The sequence below is a fragment of the Arvicanthis niloticus genome, chromosome 1 (assembly GCF_011762505.2).
Source record: "Arvicanthis niloticus isolate mArvNil1 chromosome 1, mArvNil1.pat.X, whole genome shotgun sequence".
In the NCBI taxonomy this organism is placed as follows: Eukaryota; Metazoa; Chordata; class Mammalia; order Rodentia; family Muridae; genus Arvicanthis; species Arvicanthis niloticus.
In genome coordinates this window covers 35,301,889-35,321,924 of record NC_047658.1, presented here as the reverse complement: position 1 = coordinate 35,321,924, position 20,036 = coordinate 35,301,889, and the positions used below count along the sequence as shown (strand labels likewise).

The 20,036-nt window shown below is 36.1% G+C and overlaps 2 protein-coding genes across 2 annotated transcripts in view; both read left to right on the top strand.

Annotated features, from left to right (window-relative positions):
- The window catches only part of LOC117696584 (proto-oncogene FRAT1-like), a 41,746-nt gene extending 28,078 nt beyond the window's left edge, over nt 1-13,668 (top strand). Inside the window, exon 5 of the mRNA XM_034487548.2 lies at nt 13,449-13,668. The gene's annotated coding sequence lies outside the window, so the exon portion shown is untranslated. The remainder of the gene's footprint in view (nt 1-13,448) is intronic.
- A 3,094-nt stretch (nt 13,669-16,762) lies between these two features.
- Mkrn3 (makorin ring finger protein 3) lies at nt 16,763-19,168 on the top strand. The gene has a single exon (XM_034487535.2). The coding sequence runs from the start codon at nt 16,763-16,765 to the stop codon at nt 18,350-18,352; it is 1,590 nt and encodes a 529-aa protein (XP_034343426.1). The 3' UTR covers nt 18,353-19,168.
- The last annotated feature ends 868 nt before the right edge of the window (nt 19,169-20,036 follow it).

Below are 20,036 nucleotides of genomic sequence, written 5' to 3'. Positions count from 1 at the left end.
GCAAGATGTGTCTATTGGTGCAATAGCACTGCAAATTCATAGGGTAAGCAACCACTTTTTCACTGTATTCAACTCCAGATCTTCAAGATGAAAGCCATGCCTGGCACCATTATTGGGTCAGGAACTGTTCTGGGGTAGTTCACAGGCTTTGTACTAGCTTTTTTTTAATGTGAACCTGACACAAAAACTAGTGTTATCTGAAAGGATAGAGCCTCAACTGAGAACATACCTCTATGAGATCTGTCTGTGAGGCATTTTTTGTAATTAGTGATTGATGGTTGTGGGGTCAGGAGAATTGAGGGGTCAGGAGAATTCTATGCTCAGAAGAATGATGGCAGCCTTGTTACATGAGAAACCCTCTGTGTGGTGATAAGCAGTAGTACTTAAATCCTTTTTTTGTAGAGTTTCAGAAATGACTTTATTAGTAAAGCACTTGCTTTGAAAGAATAAACACCTGAATTTACATACCTAGTACATAATCAAAAGCTGCCCATTGTACAGACTGGAAGCTTCTCTCTAGAGAGAGACCAGATAAACAATTTCCAATTTTGTAAAGTAATTAACTTACACAAAACAAATATGAAGAAAACTATCTTTTTTAAAGACAGCCTCTCACTCTGTAGCTTGGTCTAGGCTGAAACTTGCTATATAACATGTTGGCCTCAAATTCACCCATTCCTGTCTCTCCATCCTTACTGCTGCTATTAAATGTGTCTGGCTGGAAAAGAGAACTCAGTTTTACGCAAGTCCCTGACTTTGATTGTTAATTTTTATTACAGTTGATATCTGGGGGCATTTGCTGAGTTTGGCTCAACAGTCTGAAGAACAAGCAGGTTTATCAAAAATACTCATATCCAGAGAGAAATACTCAGGTAGGAAGCATGACAAGACAGGCTTTGTTTCATGCAGTTATCAAACTTACATATCAGTGGTGAAGCAGCAGCTGTACACAACTCATTTGTGCCATCCATTCCTTGATGCTTTGACATAAAACAATGTTTGTTCCTGTGATAGAGATGCCAACTAGCAGTGAGGTGTCTCCTCTTCACTAATGAACTACATATTTGATAATTTTAGAAGAATTATATTGTTTTATTGTACATAGACTTGATAACTCCACAACATAGAAATTAATGAGATATTGAATAAGCTGATTCTAAGTGTAACATTGTAGTATAAATCTGGAGAAGAGAAACTCAAAAATACTTAATGGAGTGAGGAGTCTCAATCTACTGACTAGGTGATGCTTGTCATGAGGCAGATTGCTTCTTAGGCAATTAGACAAGTTTTGATTTATACTGTTTTACAGCATGTTTGCCTGTGGTGAGAAGGGGATGTTATACAGATGCCACATCTAAGAATAAGCATACTATAGTCTCCCATTATTTGCATCCTGACCATTGTTTTGGTCTTTATGTTAGTCACCATGTACTGCACAAAATATCTTTTTGATAAGGGCTGAGAAATGAGCTAATCTGTGATAAGTCTTTAAATGGTTGCTTTAATACTTTGACTATATAGCTGAATAATAGCACAGTATAAAGGTACAGATCTTAAATCCCAGGATTTGGCAGGAAGATGATCCCCTAGGACTTTAAGGACAGTCTGGTTTACATAGTAAGTTCCACAGAAGACAAAGCTATATAGAAATAACCTATTATAAACACAGATAAAACAATGTCAGCAAAGAAATCATATATCAACTCTTTTTTTTCTACATATGGTCTCATTGTGTAGCCCAGTCTGTTCTGGAACTTGCTATTTATTACAAGATGGCTTCAAACTAGTAGAGATCATTTTGCCTCAGCTTCTAGGGTGTTTGCATCAGCTTCTAGTGTGTTTGGAAGTATAAAATTTTAGTAGAAAAATTTTTGTTGACTCCTTTTCAGAGGAATATAGCAAAACATGGCAAGGAAGAAATGGTGTTCGGACAGGTTTACCTCATGGCACCAACCATGAAGCTGAGATAGGGAGTGCTACTCCTCTATTATAGTTCTTTGGTTGTTTTTATTTAGTCCAAGACTGATGCTTATGATGTGGTGCAATGTACATTCAATAAGGATCTTCCATCTTATTAAATCCTGGGATTACCCTCAAAGACATGCTTATAAGTGTAAATCTTAAATAACTCAAAATCAGGATAATGGTTAAGATTACCTATCATAGACATCTAGGCTAATTCTATAACTTATTGTGAAAAGTACTACACCAAAATGAGTTTGCAAGAATCTAAGAGCTACATTAACTTTGATTTCTTCAAGTATAATCATAAGGTTGGTCTTACTGGATCACATGATAAGTATAGTTTCAGTTTTGGGGGAGAACAAATGTGTTCTATATTTAGATAAGTTTATTTTTGAAAACAATAATAACTGTAAATAATCATTATATTTGTAGTATCTCCACTTTTTTTTTAATCAATCAACAAACTGTTCTTTTTCTTCCTTGGTAGTGATCTTACCCCAAACAGCATTTTAATTCCTTAATTTTTATGGGGTTTTAGCTGCTTGAAACTATAATACATGGTTTATCACTGTGATTGAGAAGACAAAAGAACAGGAGAAAACTGTTATGAAATATTCAGACAGGAGTTGTTTTTGAGGATACCCTAACTAGCCATCTCCTTCCTTCCTTCCTTCCTTCCTTCCTTCCTTCCTTCCTTCCTTCCTTCCTTCCCTCCTGCATTCTTTCTTCCTGCATTCCTTCTTCCTGCATTCCTTCCTTTTCCCTCTTTTTCTCTTTCTTTGTTTTATTCTCCTAAATTTTTTAACAAATCTTGTTTTCAGGATTTATTTATATATTATTAAAGAATTTTATTTTCTGACTAGACTACTATATGTCCATGCTATTTATTCAGGAGCCCATGGAGGCCAGAAGAAAAAAAATATGGATTACTTGATACTGGATTTACAGGCAGTGTTGTGCTACCATTTGGGTACTAAGAACATTAGCTGTGTTCCCTGAAAGAGTAGTAAATTCTCTTAACTGCTAAGCCACCCACAACCCTCTAGACATTGAATTTTTAAAATATTGTCTGAATTGAGATCTTTGTCTCCACTGGGAGATTGTAACACATACTAACAATTATGAGTCTTTTTTTTCAACTTGACATAAACTAGAGTCACCTAGGAAAAGGGAAACTCAGCTGAGAAATTATTTCCATCAGACTGGCCTGTAGAAATGTCTGATACACTTTCCTGATTGATGATTGATATGTGATAGTAAAGTCCAGTGAATGGTGCCACCCCTGGGGTAGGTAGTTCTAGATTAAATAAAAAGAAAACCTGAAGAAGTCATTTAGCATCAACCAGTGTCTTGGTTTGGGTTTTACTATTGAGAACAGACACCATGACCAAGGAAACGCTTATAAAAACAACATTTAATTGTGGCTGGCTTACAGGTTCAGGGGCTCAGTCCATTATCATCAAGGCAGGAGCATGCTAGTGTCCAGGCAGGCATGGCACATCAGAAGCTGAGAGTTCTACATCTTCATCCAAAGGCAAACAGGAAAAGACTACCTCCCAGGCAACTAGGAAGAGGATCTTAGTGCTCAAGCCCACAGTGACATACCTACTCCAAGGCTACACCTCCAAATAGTGCCACTCCGTGGGCCATACATATGTAAACCACTACAACCAGTGAGCAATTTTCCTTCATGGTTCCTGACTCATCTCCCTCTTGAGTTTCTGCCTTGACTTCCCTTAATGATCAACTCTGATATGGGACCAAATAAACCTTTGCTTCCCAAGCTGTCTTGGTCAGTGTTTTATATCATAAACAAAAGGTAACTAGTACAGTTATACAATCACGGAGGGTGATCTTTCCGCATGGTTGGACTGTCCTCAAATTATCATGGTGAGGGTTCAAGGAATGGTGGTGGGGTTGGATACAAAGAAATAGTGAGGCAAGTAAGGAAATAGATACCAGTTCTTTATGTCCCGTGCCAGGAATCTCAGAACTCAGCATATTCTAATAAAGGGACACAAGTTCAAGGTTAATAGCAGCTACCAAGTTTTACAAAAAACAGCAACCACAAATGCCTACATCACTTTCTGGTGACACATAGGAAGATTTGTTGGGGTAGAAGAGTCTGATATTTTCAACTAGTTACAAAATTTTCCCTATTTGTAATTCCAGTGATCCCCATAAAATAGCCAACAGCCTCATTTTCTAGGAAATGGTGATAAACCTCTGTAGACAGGAGCACTGCATAGTAAGGGATTCACAGAGGAATTACACAGTGAGTTGAAAATGGACTGAGACAAGGAAAGGAAATTAGTTTAAGGTTGTTAAACTACCCAGAGTTTAGGCTGATTTGAGGATTCCTGTGTTTGGTTTGAATTTCTCAAATTCAAATGAAGAAGCTTGCTGGTTATCTTGTTCATACCCTAGACAGACAGATACCTCAAAACGAGACTTAAAAGTTCTTAGAAGTCAAATATAGAAAATTAATTATGATGTATGGGCACATAGCTTCAGTCATACTAATTTTATGAACTCGTACGTGATAAATATCTGCCTGCCTTCCAGATAAAACTGAGTGTTATCTCCTTTAATAAATTTCTAGATGACAGAAACCATGGTTAATAAATATTATAATCTCTGTTAATCTTTTGTAAGTTCAAAAGGTAACAAAAGAATAAAATGACGTAAATGCATTTGCTATGGCAATAAGACCAATGATTTATTTTCTCATTTCTATTATTCTTTTCAGAATATTATACACTGTTTTGCTTATATTTGGCACATTGCTCCCAATTCCTCTCAGATGTACCTATCTCTACCCACCCTTTTCTCCTTCATTTTTAAAAAATTGCAGTAATTGCCATTTGTTATTAAAATATTTTTCATGTAATATATTTTGAACATGATTCACCCTCCTTACTTTCTCCAAGGTATTTTCTCCACTCCCCAACTAACCCAAGTTTATCCTCTCTCTCTCTCTCTCTCTCTCTCTCTCTCTCTCTCTCTCTCTCTCTCTCTTTCTCTCTCTCTCTCTCATCAAAAGTAACAAGAAAACAAAACACACACACACATGAACCCATAAAAATATACAAGCAAAATGACAATAAGCCAAATAATACCGCTAAACAAAGCAAATTGAAACAAAATTCTACAGAAACACCACTGAGTTTGTTCTGTGTTGCTTAGCCAGATCTGGGCATGGTACCTGCCCTATAGTGTGGCAGAGAGATCTCCTTTTAAAAATTGAAAATGGCTTGATTCATAAAAGCAATGTGTAAGTTTCTAGGTAAGGCAGATTTGTTGAGAATACAGTGGAAAGTGTGGAAGTTTTTCAACAATTGCTGATTGAACAAGAATGACAGATAAAACCTCAAGAAAAAAATCTGTAAGAGAAGCAGTAATATATGTTTGTGTGTGTATTTATGTATATATGCATGTGTGTTTATTTATATATGATTATATAATATATACTAAGTAGTAATATACACGTCACTCTAACAAATAACATGTAAGTCCTATGCTTTCTCTCTACATAATTTTACACACACACACACACACACACACACACACACACACACACACACACACATATTTGTAGTCCAAAGAATCAGACACAGGTCATAGGCACCTTTCTGTATGCAAGAGGATATTTGTTTCTCACTTACAGTGACAGTTATAGTGTTATGGTGGGAGTCAAGGGGAATTCATGAGGAATTCTGGGCTGTATGTAGAACCTATATTTGATAAGCCTGAAGGAACTGCTGTATTAAAAGCAAAATCACTTCTAAATTTTTAACCAAAATCTTTAGTGTGTATATATGTGTCTATGTGTCTGTTTCTGTGTGTCTGTGTATGTGTTTTGACGTGGATAAACTATGCATCAAAGGACACACTCTAGTAGCTTCCCTCAATGTCTAGTCTACTTCATTTGAGACAAGATCCTTCTCTTGTCTGCTGTTGTGTATACAAGACTAGAGCCTATCAGTTTCAATGGATGTCTCCTGTCTCTACCCCCATCTAATAATAGGAGACTTGTGACTTGAGACAGGTGCCTATCATGTTAGGCCTTTGAATAACATTGTGAATGCAAACTTGGGTTCTCATACATACATACATACATACATACATACATATATACATACATACATACAAACAGACAGTAAGGCCTTTATCTGCTGAGCCATAATTCCAAGCTTAAAAATGTCATTTGATTTCAATATAGTCCTAGAAAAGTTTAAATAATGTTGTAGCCACTTGCTTTTAAGATCATCAAAGTCACATTTATTATAAAAACGAGTACACCAATTTGTCCATAGTATAATCAACATCGAGTATCTCATTAAAGGTTTTTGGGCCTTTGAGATTTTTATGAAATATATCAAGCATGTGGGTTGTGATGAAGAGGTGCTCAGAAGAAGTATAGCGCAGCTAGGAACATGTGTGTGAGCCTCTCAGAGACTTGTTGCTTGTGCTTCTCTACACATGTTAAATTAAGCTTTGTTTACTATCCTTTAACTCTTTGTCATGGTCAAATTGATATCTTTTCTGCTTGCAAACTATTATAAACCTTCACTTTGGTAAAAGACCAGCTTCCATGTGTTTAAGGTTGATTGCTAAAACAGTGATAGAAATGGACAAATTTGTGATCAGAGTGTATGAAGAATTTAGAACACGTCAAACATGAATGCAATAGGTTTAAATGACAAAAGGTATGAAATAAAATCACGTACGAGTAAAAGAAAAAACTCACAAAGAATATCATAGAGTATTTTCAGTTGCATTGGAATTAAAATCTGTAGAATTGCCAAAGATATACACATAAATAAGGAAGATTGAAAAAAATTCCACCATATATACAATGTGCTGGGGAGGCTCTCAAAAATATTGTTATCCTCATGAAACTCCACACATGTTGAAGCTGGAAGGTCGTGAGTTTGAGCATAGCAGGTTCTAAGACAACCCGAGATTGCAAGTGAGACTTTATTTTCACAATAACAATAAAAAATGTAATGATGAAGCCTAAATTTCTTCTTAGATTTTGGAAGAGGATCTAAGAAACTCTTTTAAACACACAAATTATGTTGGGTCCAAAGAGTTAAAGGATAGTATTACTTGAAATTTGAATTTTGGGGTATGGTCTGCATGCCATTGTAAAAGAAGAAAATTCCCTTTATAAATTACATATTTCTTCCCTCATTCCTGTCAAAATTTTAGGTAGTTAATGTGAAGAATCAGAGACAGGTGAGGAAATGTGTTTTGTTCTGAAACATGAGAGCATGCACTGGTACATCTAACCACTAGAGGGCACACATGTAATTGATGGATTCGCAAAGAAATTAAAAGCATTAAAAAGTTTGATGCATTTACTATGATATGAAAACGCTGCTCCCTTTAATCCAAACTGTGGGAATCATGTATGAGGAAATTTGTGAGGTACTGGGCCTGAAATATGTCTCATATTTTAAAAGAATCACAATTACTCTGAATATATTCTTAGTCAAGTCTACATTTGAGACAGAAAACTAACAAAATATAAAGGAAAAATAAATATTCTAAATTAATGACAATATTTCAAAATTACACACAGGGATAAGAAAACCATAAATTAGAAATATGATTTGATTAACAATGAAGTTGTTATTTATTCAAATTTCTGCTATAAAGAGATACTTATAGGACAAGGCAGAATCCCATATATATATTCAATATATATTTCAATATATATATATTGAAAGGAAGAAATTTTGATACTTTTTGGAAAAAAATTTCACTTTGTAACCTATGGTTTTCTAAAACTCACTGTTTAATTCAGACTCCAAACCACAATGATCCTAATCTATTGTTTGTAAAGTAAAATAAGAATTACAGCAATAATCCTTCATGCCTGACTTCTGATTTTTTTCCTGATATAATCACTCAATTCAGATCATCACAGAACGTGATAGTAAATTTACCAGAAAGAACTACGTGAAGAACATTGCAGTAAGTCAGAACTCAATGTAACAAAAGAAAACAAGAAGTGCAGGCACAGAGTGATTTCTTACTGCACTTAGTAGAATCATATAGCTTGATGAGTTTCATCAGGAAAAGTGACCAGTAATCTAAAATCAAGAATAAAAAAGGAGAGACTGAAGAAGAGATAGCTTAATGATTAAGATCACTGGCTGCTCTTCTTGATGACCCAGGTACAATTCCAATAACCTGCATGAGTGATTCCCAACCATCTGTCCCTCAAGTCCTAGGGGATCTGATACCCTTTTCTAGCCGCCATGTGCATTGTAATTCTATGGTGCAGATAAACATGCAGGGAAAACACTCATTCACATATGAATAAATAAATTTATTAAAGGAATAAAACTAATACCCTCATTATTTCTATAGAATTATGCATATCTAGAAAAAACCAGAAACTTGAATATCTCAAAATTCCTAAGTAAATAACTAAGTAGAGGATGTCAATATAATTCTAGCTGGTAAATATGAATAATTTGAATTAAAAACCTTAAAAAGAAAACCTTAGGACCATAGTCTTTCACAGTCAAGTTTATTATATTATAAAGAAAAATATACAGAACTATGCTTATAAACTGATGTACATAAAAAAAGATTCACTGAAGAACAAATGTGTTGTAATAAAAAGTGTATTTTAAGTTATACAAATGCAGATGCAAACTTAGTAGGAGTCTTTCTTTGTGGAGGAAATAAGTCAACGTCCAATGAATTATATGTTCCCAAAAGTAAAATCAAAAAAGTGAGACAGAAAAGGGGGATTAAAATAAAATAAAACCAGAATGAGAAAAGTGACATGTAGCTATATCCAAAATGACAAGATAGAACAGGACATCATTGTAGTGGTTTAAAATAGTGAGACAATATGAGTACTTGAAGTCATTATTGATCATGGTAACATACTCAGAGAGAAATACAAAAAGTATAAATTCTCAGGAATCCTACATTTTGTTAAAATAATAGTTATTAATGGTAAAACTGAAGATATTATTAAGTGAATGCATCTTTTTTCATCATGTAAAGTTTTTTTATATTTACTGAAATTGTAGGAACTGCATGTTGTTTTGAGGTAAATAAATATACAGATAATTCTAGAAAATCTGAGAGCTTCAGGAGATCTTATCTCAATATGCTCTTTATACACACAGCTGCAAGGCGCTGGGATTTCAGTCATGGCCATTTTGTAGGATGCAAGGACCAGAAACAAATCTTTGTCTGAGAACTAGACACAGTCCTTAGGCTAATTTTACATAAACTGTAGATTAAAATAATCTTGTATAATCAGATTAATTCAGTAGAGAGTCAGCCTAAAATTATTTTGATTAATTCCTTGTACATGTTTAAGAGTTTTATTTAAATCTGTTTATATTGATCAGGGGTTCTTTCATGTTGTCAAAAGAAATGAAGAAATACATTTCACAGTCCAAAAAATAGTTAAATTTGTAAATTGTTTTCCTATTTCAAAGAAGTGTCAGAAAACAGTAGTGTCACCCTACTTAAGCAAATTAAGCTCCAACACTCTCCCTCTGCCTGAGGTTTACAGAATTAGCCTGTCATATCAGACCAAACAATGTCAGCTAAGTGTCAGGAATGGGAAATCTGTTATGTTTTCCTGTAGCGATGTGTATCAAACCTGGGGCCTTAGTATATACTAGATAAATAATTTGTAACGAGTCTACCTACCCAGGTTTTACCTTCTATTTACATTAGTACATTCCTACAGTTATTTTAAATATGTTTACTTATTTAAACATTTTTATAATATATATTATTATCATCAAAATTTCCCCTTCCTCATCTTCTCATGGATTATCCAAAATTCCCCACCTTTCAAACTCTGTATATCCTCTTCCTCTGCTCCTCTTTCTCTCACTCTGCCTCTTTCTCTCTTTCCCTCTCTCCCTCTGCCCCCTCCCTGTAAAACAAACAATAAGGCAAACATAAAAGAGCTAACTTCATTTAGGCAGTGAGTGAAGGCAGTAACTGCTTAAAGTTTTTGCATTATGAAAGCAACATGGAATGTATAAAAAAATCTTTGCTTTATAAGATGAGGTGCAGTCCATATTTAAGGATTCCAATTTCAAGTAAATGCTTTACTCCTGGGTTCCAGCACAATTTGTGTGTTTGAAAGTGTTTTCTTTAACATAATAACTATCCCCTGGTATTTTCCCCACATTCAAGTGGGGGACCATACATGAAATAATACATGGGCATCACAAACTGTATTTAATTAATATATAAAGAAACACAACCCTGAAAATGTCCCAAAGAGTTGTGTACATTTTAAAGAGGAGACACCTTGGAGGAGCTGGGAAAGGAGGTGACTATAATCCAAAGGCATTGATTGGAATTCTCAGAGAATGCATGAAGAATTAAAAACAAAAGTATAAAACAATATTTATGGAAGATTAGATTATCTAGTATAAATTTTTCTGTGAGGCAAAAAATCTATTAACTGGAAAAAATTCACAAATACATTGACTTGAAATCTTTAAAAAATGAAATGTTTAGATATGAAATTTTATACCCATAGTGTTTTATATATCCAGACTGTGCCTTCATACAAGCACACGTCTCCTCCATCCTCACTACTTTTTCCTAGCCAGAAACAGAAATAACAGGTACGGTCAGATGGCTAGTTCAAAAGGGAAAAAGCAAAAAAAAATTTTAGAAACAGGAAAGAAAATAAAATGTAAATAAATACAATGTCTAAATATTTTATTGTGCATTTTAACATGTGTGGTAAATAAATTCCACGTACATATAATTAAAATAAAGTTCAATAATTAAATCCAATTGTGAATGCATAATTTATCTTAAAATTGTAATAGCAACAATCTCATTTGAAAATAGAATAGTGATCAAAAATCACTGGAAGAAGGAAGGAACCAGTAGAGAGTTGCATGCAAGTACTCACTGGCTCAGGATCCACACATACTACTGCCATATAGCCAAAATCACATTGAATCTTATTAGCATGAACAACTCATTTTTGTTAATAAAGGTACAGATGTGGAAAATAAAATTTATCTTTTAAAATAATATTCATATCGTTTGGATTTGTGCCATATAAGAAAGCTTATACAGAAATATTTTTTTACTATATACCAATTAACAATATTTTAAAGGATTTCATTCTTATTGGAATTTAGAGTTATAGATGGGGATCTCACTAAACTTAAAAATAGTTAAAGCTCAAAGTGGTAGCCCAAACCAGTAATCCAACAATTTAAGAACTAGAGACCAGAGGATAATGAGTTCAGAATCATTCTGGACTACAAAATAATACTCCTACCCTCAACATAAATAATAAATAAATAAATAAATAAATAAATAAATATGTTTTCTATTTCATTTAGCAATTTTTACTTTTTATTTTGTTTGAAATATGAGGTATTCACAATAAAAGACAAGTAAGAAATGAATTTAAGGCAATAGAAAGCCTTTATTATCTGGCCAGAAACTACAGTGTGTATTTGGGATCTCATTGTAACTACAAGCCTTTCTCAGGGAGGAATTTTAAGCACAAAAGCCATATTCTGGGTTGACATACCTCAGTTAATAGGAATAGTTAATCAAAACTGGAACTAAAAGATCCAATGAGACAAGGCTATTTCATAGTTATGGCAGGAAATACTCACATAGACTCTGGTCTTTTAAGTTTAAGTTTGATAATATCTTACAAGTTTTAAAGACATTAATATGATCATCAAACATGTAAATGAAGATTAACTTAATATGTGTATAACAGCACAAGCAACTAGTTATCTGAGAAGTCCATAATATGTCCCTAGATGGGCCTTATTTCTTTTGAGCACTTCTTCATCCTAACACATGTGCTTAAGTCTGCACTAAAATATAATTCATAAAAATCACAAAAAGGCCCCAAAATTTTTAATGAAATTGTCAATATTTACTATACTATGGACAAATCAGTGTTTTTTTTATATATACTGAATGTGACTTTGCTGATCATAAAAGTAAATGGCTACAGTATTATCTGAACCTTCTTAAGGTACATATTAAAATTAAAAGACATTTTAAAGCATGGGAAGATGGCTCAGTGAATAAAGACCTTACTTTATATCTATAAGGACCTGAGTTCAAGTTCATGCAACAGCATTCAAAAGCCTAGAATGACAGGCACCTGTCTGTAGGCACAGGGTTCCCATTATTAGATGACAGCTAAGACAGGAGACTACCCCAGGAAATGACAGGCCATAGTCTGGCAAACCCAAGAGCAGACAACAATAGGATCTTGTCTCAGATGTAGTAGAAGTTGAGTGAAGATACAAGAGCTTGTCTTTTGACATATAATGTGGTCTATGTCAAAACACACACACACACACACACACACACACACACACACGAACATACGAACACACGAACACAGACACAAAAGCACACAAGTACAGACAAAAACACATAAAAGACTTTGATTAAAATGTTTAGAAGTGATTTTGTATTTGTTCAGTAGTTCACTCAGGGTCATCAGATATAGATTCTACAAATAGCCTCCATGACACGCCCCCCCCCCCATGAATTTCCCTTCTCATTCCAACCATAACACCATGGCTGTCATTGTAAGAGAAAGAAATGCCCTCTTGCATGCAGAAATGTGCCTATGTCTTATCTTTTGGACTAGAATTACATATGGCTGGCTTCTAAATATTCAAGGTAAAAAATCATTTGTCTGTAGATATAACATTCATTTAATAGTTAATATCCTGGAAACTTTCAGAAACTCTCTCAAAATATTTTTGCTGCATGAATCTAGTGGGAAACAAGACTAACAAGGATAGTCTAATCAGATTATTTTCTCCATGGTTCTAAAGTAGAAAATATACATTCCTGAAGCTTTGGCTCTAGCATGAATATTTTTAAAAATCATTACATTTTAAAATAAATCTTTAGTACTTTCAGTATACTTGTTAGGTAGCCATTATTTACTTTTTTTTTTTTTACTATATACTCCAGACTAGGGCTGTTCTAAAAATCATGGGAATCATTTCTACCATTTAGTACTAGGATTCTAGCCATGCACCAGTGTTTCAGTAGTTAACTCAGGGCCATCAGATATAGATTCTACAAAACAAAAGGAGTTAATACTCCTGTTGCTGATCAAATAAAGTGAAAATGTAAAATTAACACTTTTGACACAATAATGCCTGCTAGCCAGGGGAGGACATGAAGCCATAGGCTTATGTAGACATTTAATCCTTTTCCCAGCTGCCTCTCCAGAACTGTTAAAACAGTAGTTGGGAAGCACAGCAGTATTGTGAAAGAACTTGCTTTGGGACTATTGTGTTCTTTTTAACTGTGGACATGTTGAACGTGTGGGGGTAGGCTTAGCAGCCCTGCTGCTTGAAAAGAAAGACATAGCACCAGCTGCTTCTTCTATACAGTCCTACCGTCCAGTCTCCAGTCTCTGGAGCTATTTGTCAAGCTGTCTACATTTTCCCTCTCCTGTGCAGTGCCTTCAACCTCCACCTTTGCCCCTGTCAGTCTGTACCCTGGCAACATGGTGCTTTACACAGTCTGCTTTAGAACTGTGCTTCTCCTGGCTCTATTTGCATCTCCTATTGCTGGATATTGGGAGACCCTTCACTGAGGTCTCAAGCCCTAAGATCTTCTGGATTTTGCTGAGAAAAAGACAGTTCTTCTGAATCAAGTAACTGAAGAAGCAATCAGAGGTATGTGTTCAAAGATTGTGTCAACATATCAATGCTGAAAGTTAAAAGAAAGAAGGGAGGGAGGGATCCATAGAAAGGAAGGAAAAATATGGTTACAATGATTAGAGAGGATACTCTGAGTGTTCTACATTGGACAATATATAAAAAAGCTGTTTGTTTCTCTTAAGGTATTCTAACCAGTATATGCAGTTATTGATCTACTGTGGAATTTTAAAAGTTTAGTAGTAGGTGACTTTAGTTTGTAATATAATATTATTGAATACCAGTCCTACATGTATAGTCACTATGAGGTAGAGAACACAATGACACAGGACTGGCAGCTAAACAGATGGAGATTCAAAATCACTTATCATACAGTCCTAGCAGCAAAGCCTTGAGAATATTAGGAAACATTTTGCTAATTTCTCAGTTTTTAAAGTTTGAGGAGACACGGTGGTAAGAGTCAACACAAAGTTAGGTGTTTAATATAGTCGATGTTAGTTTAAGATGGTTGTCTGAATTATCATTATAATTTAAAATTAAAACTTAAGTCTTAAGGATCTTGAGCTACATTTCAATCCTTCAAAAGCCAAAGGAGGATACTGAGCTTAAAAGCAACCCTGTAATTGTTCACAGGAATTTTGTATATTGTATAAAAAAGAGGTGCAGTGTAATTTATATGGAGTACTTGTAATAAATCACCATTGATCAAATAAGTTTGAGATCTACAAATATTCAAGATTCTCACATTTGTGAAAGGTAGATAGATAGTTTGTTATATAAGGCTAGGAACTATACTCTAAACTTTTTTGTATTTAAAAATAAGTCAGGATGTTAAAAGAGTCCTCATTAACTAATACATACTGAAGACCAAAGAGAAAGTATATTCTAGACAGTTCAGATGTATCTTTGAACTTTGGAAAAGCTATTATACAAATAAAAATATCATAATGACTATGCAAAGGAGAAATTGACAACCAAAAGTTCCTTGGTTCAAGATGAAAACTGAAGGAATAATTATCAAACAAGTAGTTTACCTTTAAAAATATTGCATGTTGATCATGGAGTAACTGTTATGTTTAAGTAAAAATGAATTTCAGTTGATTACCATGAAGTCCACAGAATAAACAAACTTAATTACCGTAAATTCAATCCACTTAAAACGTTTAAGTATCATTTATGTCTATATACATAATACATAAATTGTTCTTTATTTATTGAATTTTTGGACATCATACTTGATAAATATGCATATAAACCAAATGATTTTTCTATATATAATTAGCAGTTTTGCCTGCTAATGAACTTATTACTTTCTGCTTCTAACAAGTCTTAGTTTCTTTTCTTTTTTCTCTATTGTACAAGTGAGCACTTTAAAACAATACAAGATTTTCAACCTTTATGTTCATTTCAGAGTCAATGTTTTAAAATACCTCATTTCAAAATTGTCTTAATCACATATGTAACATACCTAATAGATCTTTATTTTTGTTTCTGATATTTTTACTGTTTCTCTATATATGATCATTTAATGAAAAGTCTTAAGTTTCATGTTAAAATATTTTCCCCACTATCATCTCGTAGTTCTTAGGTCTTTTGTAAATTAGTGGCACTGAAAATATCTCATTGTTTTGAGGTTTCTTATTAGTGTCAGCTCTTTTGAAGTATGTGATGCTGGAGATCTGAGCCTTTTAACATTTTCCTTTATAAGTTATACAAGAAAAGTTTTGCCTCTTCTATTGTCCTTATTTCATATTTTCTTTTGCTTCACTTTCCCCATTTTATCTATTTTGTTTGATAATGTTCCTCTTAGCTTGTTTTATTATTGCTGGCTTTATTTAGTTGAGACTTATAGTTTTAGTTGGATGATTATATCAGAGGATTCTGAGTTTTTTTAACCTTAGTTTGTAAGACTCTCTCCAATAAAATTATTTTACCAAGCATAATTTTATTTTTAGAAAAACAGTAGTAAATTAAAAATTTGAAGCACTGCTAATTCAAATTGTCAAGCAAGGAGAGGAAGTATGATTATTACTAAAAATAACAACCCACATAAAACTACACTATAAAATTTAGTATGTCACGATAGAAAGTACATGTGGCAGTATAGAACTACATATAACATTAGTAATCCAATAGTATATATCTGCAAAATGGGAAACAAAACCCGGCTCAGTGAGGAAATGGAAATGAGACACTTTGGGGTGCAAAGAGGAGCTGGTATTATGAAAAGCTCAGTAGAGCAGAATGGGATGAAAAGGAAGGCAGGGAACAAAGGGTCTCCGAATCCAACCAACAGAAAAAAGTTAAAGCCTGGGTCATTCTCAGACCTTGCCTTATTAAGTCTTCATCAGGGCTGGGCAAAGTCCAGGCTACTACATTGTTGGGTGGTTGGGTGGGGGGTGGGATTTAACAAAGGCAGGAAAGTGAAAGGCTCTGACTAGCCTCCCGGGCAGAGGATTCCCTTCTAATTAAAGTGCACGCAAATTAACCCTTCAAGGAAAAAGACCTAAAGAATCCTGTCAGATCTATAAGCGTCAAAGGAGAAGTGCTTCGGCGGGGACATTCTTCGATCATAAAAATTCGTCGCCTATAAACAAAAGACAGAATAAGCAAAAAAAGAATTTTTAATGTTTATGAGTGAAATGTTTTATAAACGCCAAGAGCAGCAGATGGCAACGGCAAAGATCGTTGCGTTTTCTTAATAGAAAAAGAAAATAATAAAATGCAATGTATTCAACCGAAACCCGGAGAGATTAAAACATCAACCTTGAGGGGAAACATTGTGGAAACGCGGGTCTGGGAGTTCAGAATCGCACTAAGAGAGCCGGCAGAAGCGATCCCAGTGTCTTAAGCAGATACCGGCATGGGAAAAAAAAATGGCGAAAGCAACTTCCGCTAAAGCACTGGAAAATGGTGTTACAACCGGAAGTGTCCGTCTGCCTGTCCGCAGGTAGGAACTAAAGTTCTAAGGGAACAGGGAGTAGGTGGGAAGACAAAAATTGATGCACTTCTCCCCGAGAAGAAGCTGATCGAGCCATCTCGAGCTCCGCAATTCAAGCACAAAAAAGATATAATATTCGGGTTTTTGGACAGTGTTAGAGGCACGCTATACGATGGAAGAGTCTACAGCTCCCTACGAGGCCCACGCAGCCGCCGGCGCCGAGGCAGGTGCTGAGGGGGGGGAGGGTGTGTCTGCTCCCCCCCCTCCTCAGTTTGAGGCTTCTGGAGCTTCTGCGGTAGTCAGCTCAGCCTCTCTGCAACAGGCATCGGGCCTGGCACCGTTCCTTGTGGCTCCAGTCCCAGCGAGCCGCCGCCTGGCGAGTTTGAGACCCGCTCCAGCCGAAGGGGGCGGGGCCCGGTCTGGTCCGGAGCGCAACAGTGGCAGCTGGACGAAGCAAATCCTCTGCAGGTATTATCTGCATGGCCAGTGCAAGGAGGGCGATAACTGTCGCTACTCTCACGACCTTTCTGGGCGGCGGAGAGCTAGGGGGGGGCAAGATTCTCAGCCTCGGGCCTCTGCAGACAGAGGACCCAAGATGGCCACTCACTGGGAGCCCCCGACTCAGGAAGTGGCGGAAGCCCCCCCTACTGCATCCTCAAGCTCCTTGCCTCTGATTGGCTCGGCTGCTGAAAGGGGCTTCTCTGAAGCTGAGATTGACAATGCAGGCATTGGCTCAGCAGCTGAAGGGGGCTTCTCTGAAGCCGAGATTGACAATGCAGGCCTTGCAGCAGGTGCAGTGGGAGGAGAGGGTGCAGAAGGCTGGATAGGGGCAATTGAGTTTGTTCCTGGACAGCCGTACCGTGGTCGCATGATCCCCCCGCATGGTCCTGAGGCTCCTCTGCCGAGCCCGCCAATTGAGAGAGAGCATATGGCTATGGGCATGGGTATGCCGCTGCTGCCGCTTTGCCGCTATGCTGCCCGGGGACAGTGCCTCCGTGGGGACAGGTGTGCATACCCCCATGGAGAAATATGCGACATGTGCGGGCAGCAGGCCTTGCACCCTTGGGATGCAGCTCAGCAGGAAGCTCATAGAAGGGCCTGCGTTGAAGCACACGAGAGAGATATGGAACTCTCTTTTGCTGTGCAGCGCAGCATGGACAAAGTGTGTGGCATCTGCATGGAGGTTGTCTATGAGAAAGCCGACCCCAGCGACCGCCGCTTTGGCATTCTTTTCAGCTGCAACCACACCTACTGTCTTAAGTGTATCCGCAGGTGGAGAAGTGCCACACAGTTTGAGAACAGGATCAGTAAGTCCTGCCCACAGTGCAGGGTCTCCTCTGGCTTTGTCATTCCTAGTGAGTTCTGGGTGGAGGAGGAAGAGGAGAAGGAGAAACTTGTTCAACAGTATAAGGAGGGAATGAGCCAGAAAGCCTGCAGGTATTTTGCTGGAGGCCTAGGTCACTGCCCATTTGGAGAATTCTGTTTTTACAAGCATGAATACCCCGAGGGCTGGAGAGATCAGCCTCCGAGACCAGGTGGTGGTGGATCTTCAAGCGCATACTGGCATCAAGTTTTGGAGCCTGTGCAGTTGCGAGAGGGAAGCGTGCTGTTTAAAAGCCGTAAAAAGGAGCATTCCGTGCTTCGCCTGGCCAATCAGTTGCTTAAGAAGTTGCTTTGCCTGAGAGGCAGTTTTTCCATCTCTGATGATCGTTGGCTCTTGCTTCAGTACCAGCTGGAAGAATATTTCAGTTTGAATCTGTAGTATCACGCTGTGGCATGTGGTCTGGCCTGCAAAGGCTCTGTTGTCTGCTGTTGCTTATTTCCCTTTATTGACTGACAAACCCTATCGCTTTCAAAGGCTGTTGAGGCAATCTTTATGCAGTATTGCTGTTTTCTTCTCTATTTCCTATTTCTTCTTGCTAGGATTGTGATGTTTCTCTGTGTTATAAAATAACAAGAAATCTTATAAGTATTGTTTGGTGGAATTAATATTGATGTCAGCTGATAATGACTTGTGATGTCTTTTTCCAACAGGATTCAATCACTTCTAGTCTAGTGTTTACAGTTTCTCATTGTGAAGTCCCTTATGAGTAAATGTGACAAGGTGACAAAAGTCTTTAACTGAATTATGAGCTTTTTGCTATATAGCCTTAAAAAATGGACCCTTACAGGGCCTTGCAGCTGCTGTCTGTGTTTGTTTACATGTTTGTTTCTTCCCTTCTCTTTCAAGTGCACTTGTTAACTTGTGATTACTTTGTGGTTCTGTTTTACTTGACCAAAATGAGGTGCATTGTTTACATGTTTTTATCCTGTTTGGCTTGATGTGAAATTATTTATATTTGGAAATATATATTTAAGAATGATATATATGCGTATATGTATACAAAGATGTATTTGGAAAACTGGAAACAAATATACACTGTAATATATATGTTTGAAGTAATGAAATAAATGCAGAACTGAAAGTCTAATGTTAAAGTCCAGGTGTATGGGCTATATGTGAATTGTGTGGATAATTTTCTGCCCCTGCACTGATGTCAGTGATTAGCATCTAATAAAAATGACTGCTATGTGTGTATCTGACTCTTTAATCAATTTACAAAACACGACTTCGAAAATGCCTACAATGCTGTTAACAGCTTCCCTAGAGTTATAATAATGAAACGGTGCCTCACACGAAGTTACCATCACATTTTTCTTCACAGTGACAATTCCTGAACTCAAACATACAGTTGTTTTTAATATCTTAAATATCTGGTTATTGTATACTTTATAAGCAAAGAACTTTTGAAAAAAAGGGTTTTCAAAATAAAGTTATATGACTATCAAAAAATGGTAATAAGTATTGAAATCAGACAGGATATTAGAATGGAAATAAAGTGAGGCATAGGACTTTCAAAATGTTAAACATAATAATTTTGGAACCTTGTAATACAAATAAGCACTAATTTGATGTAAAAGCCACTTAAATATCAAGGGTTACTTAAAAATACATTCTACTTAAAATGCACAACTAAAGTACAAAATCAGGAGGATGGTGGGAGTAACTGTACAGTAACTGTACTGTAAGTATAATAGACTAAGTTTCTACCAAACATTCCTGGAGAACAGAAGTATAAAAGCATTAAATTATACTTGATCTGGAGTATATACCTTCATATTGTCTATCCATTTAATTTGACATAAGCAAGTGAATAATTTATAGAGATAGCACAGTTCGTGTAGTAAACAGTATTACCACATCTTTTAGTAAATGAAAAAAACTTTTGTTCAGTCACTGAACAGTGCAGATTTAAACTTCAGAATTGTATAGAATAGAATGTGTTTTTCGTTACTGAAGTTGCCAAAAATATGCTATGGGTTTTAGATCTGTGGTGTACACCATGTATCGACTATGAAACAAAGCCAACATAACTGCACAATTCATAGTTAATTACACAGCATAC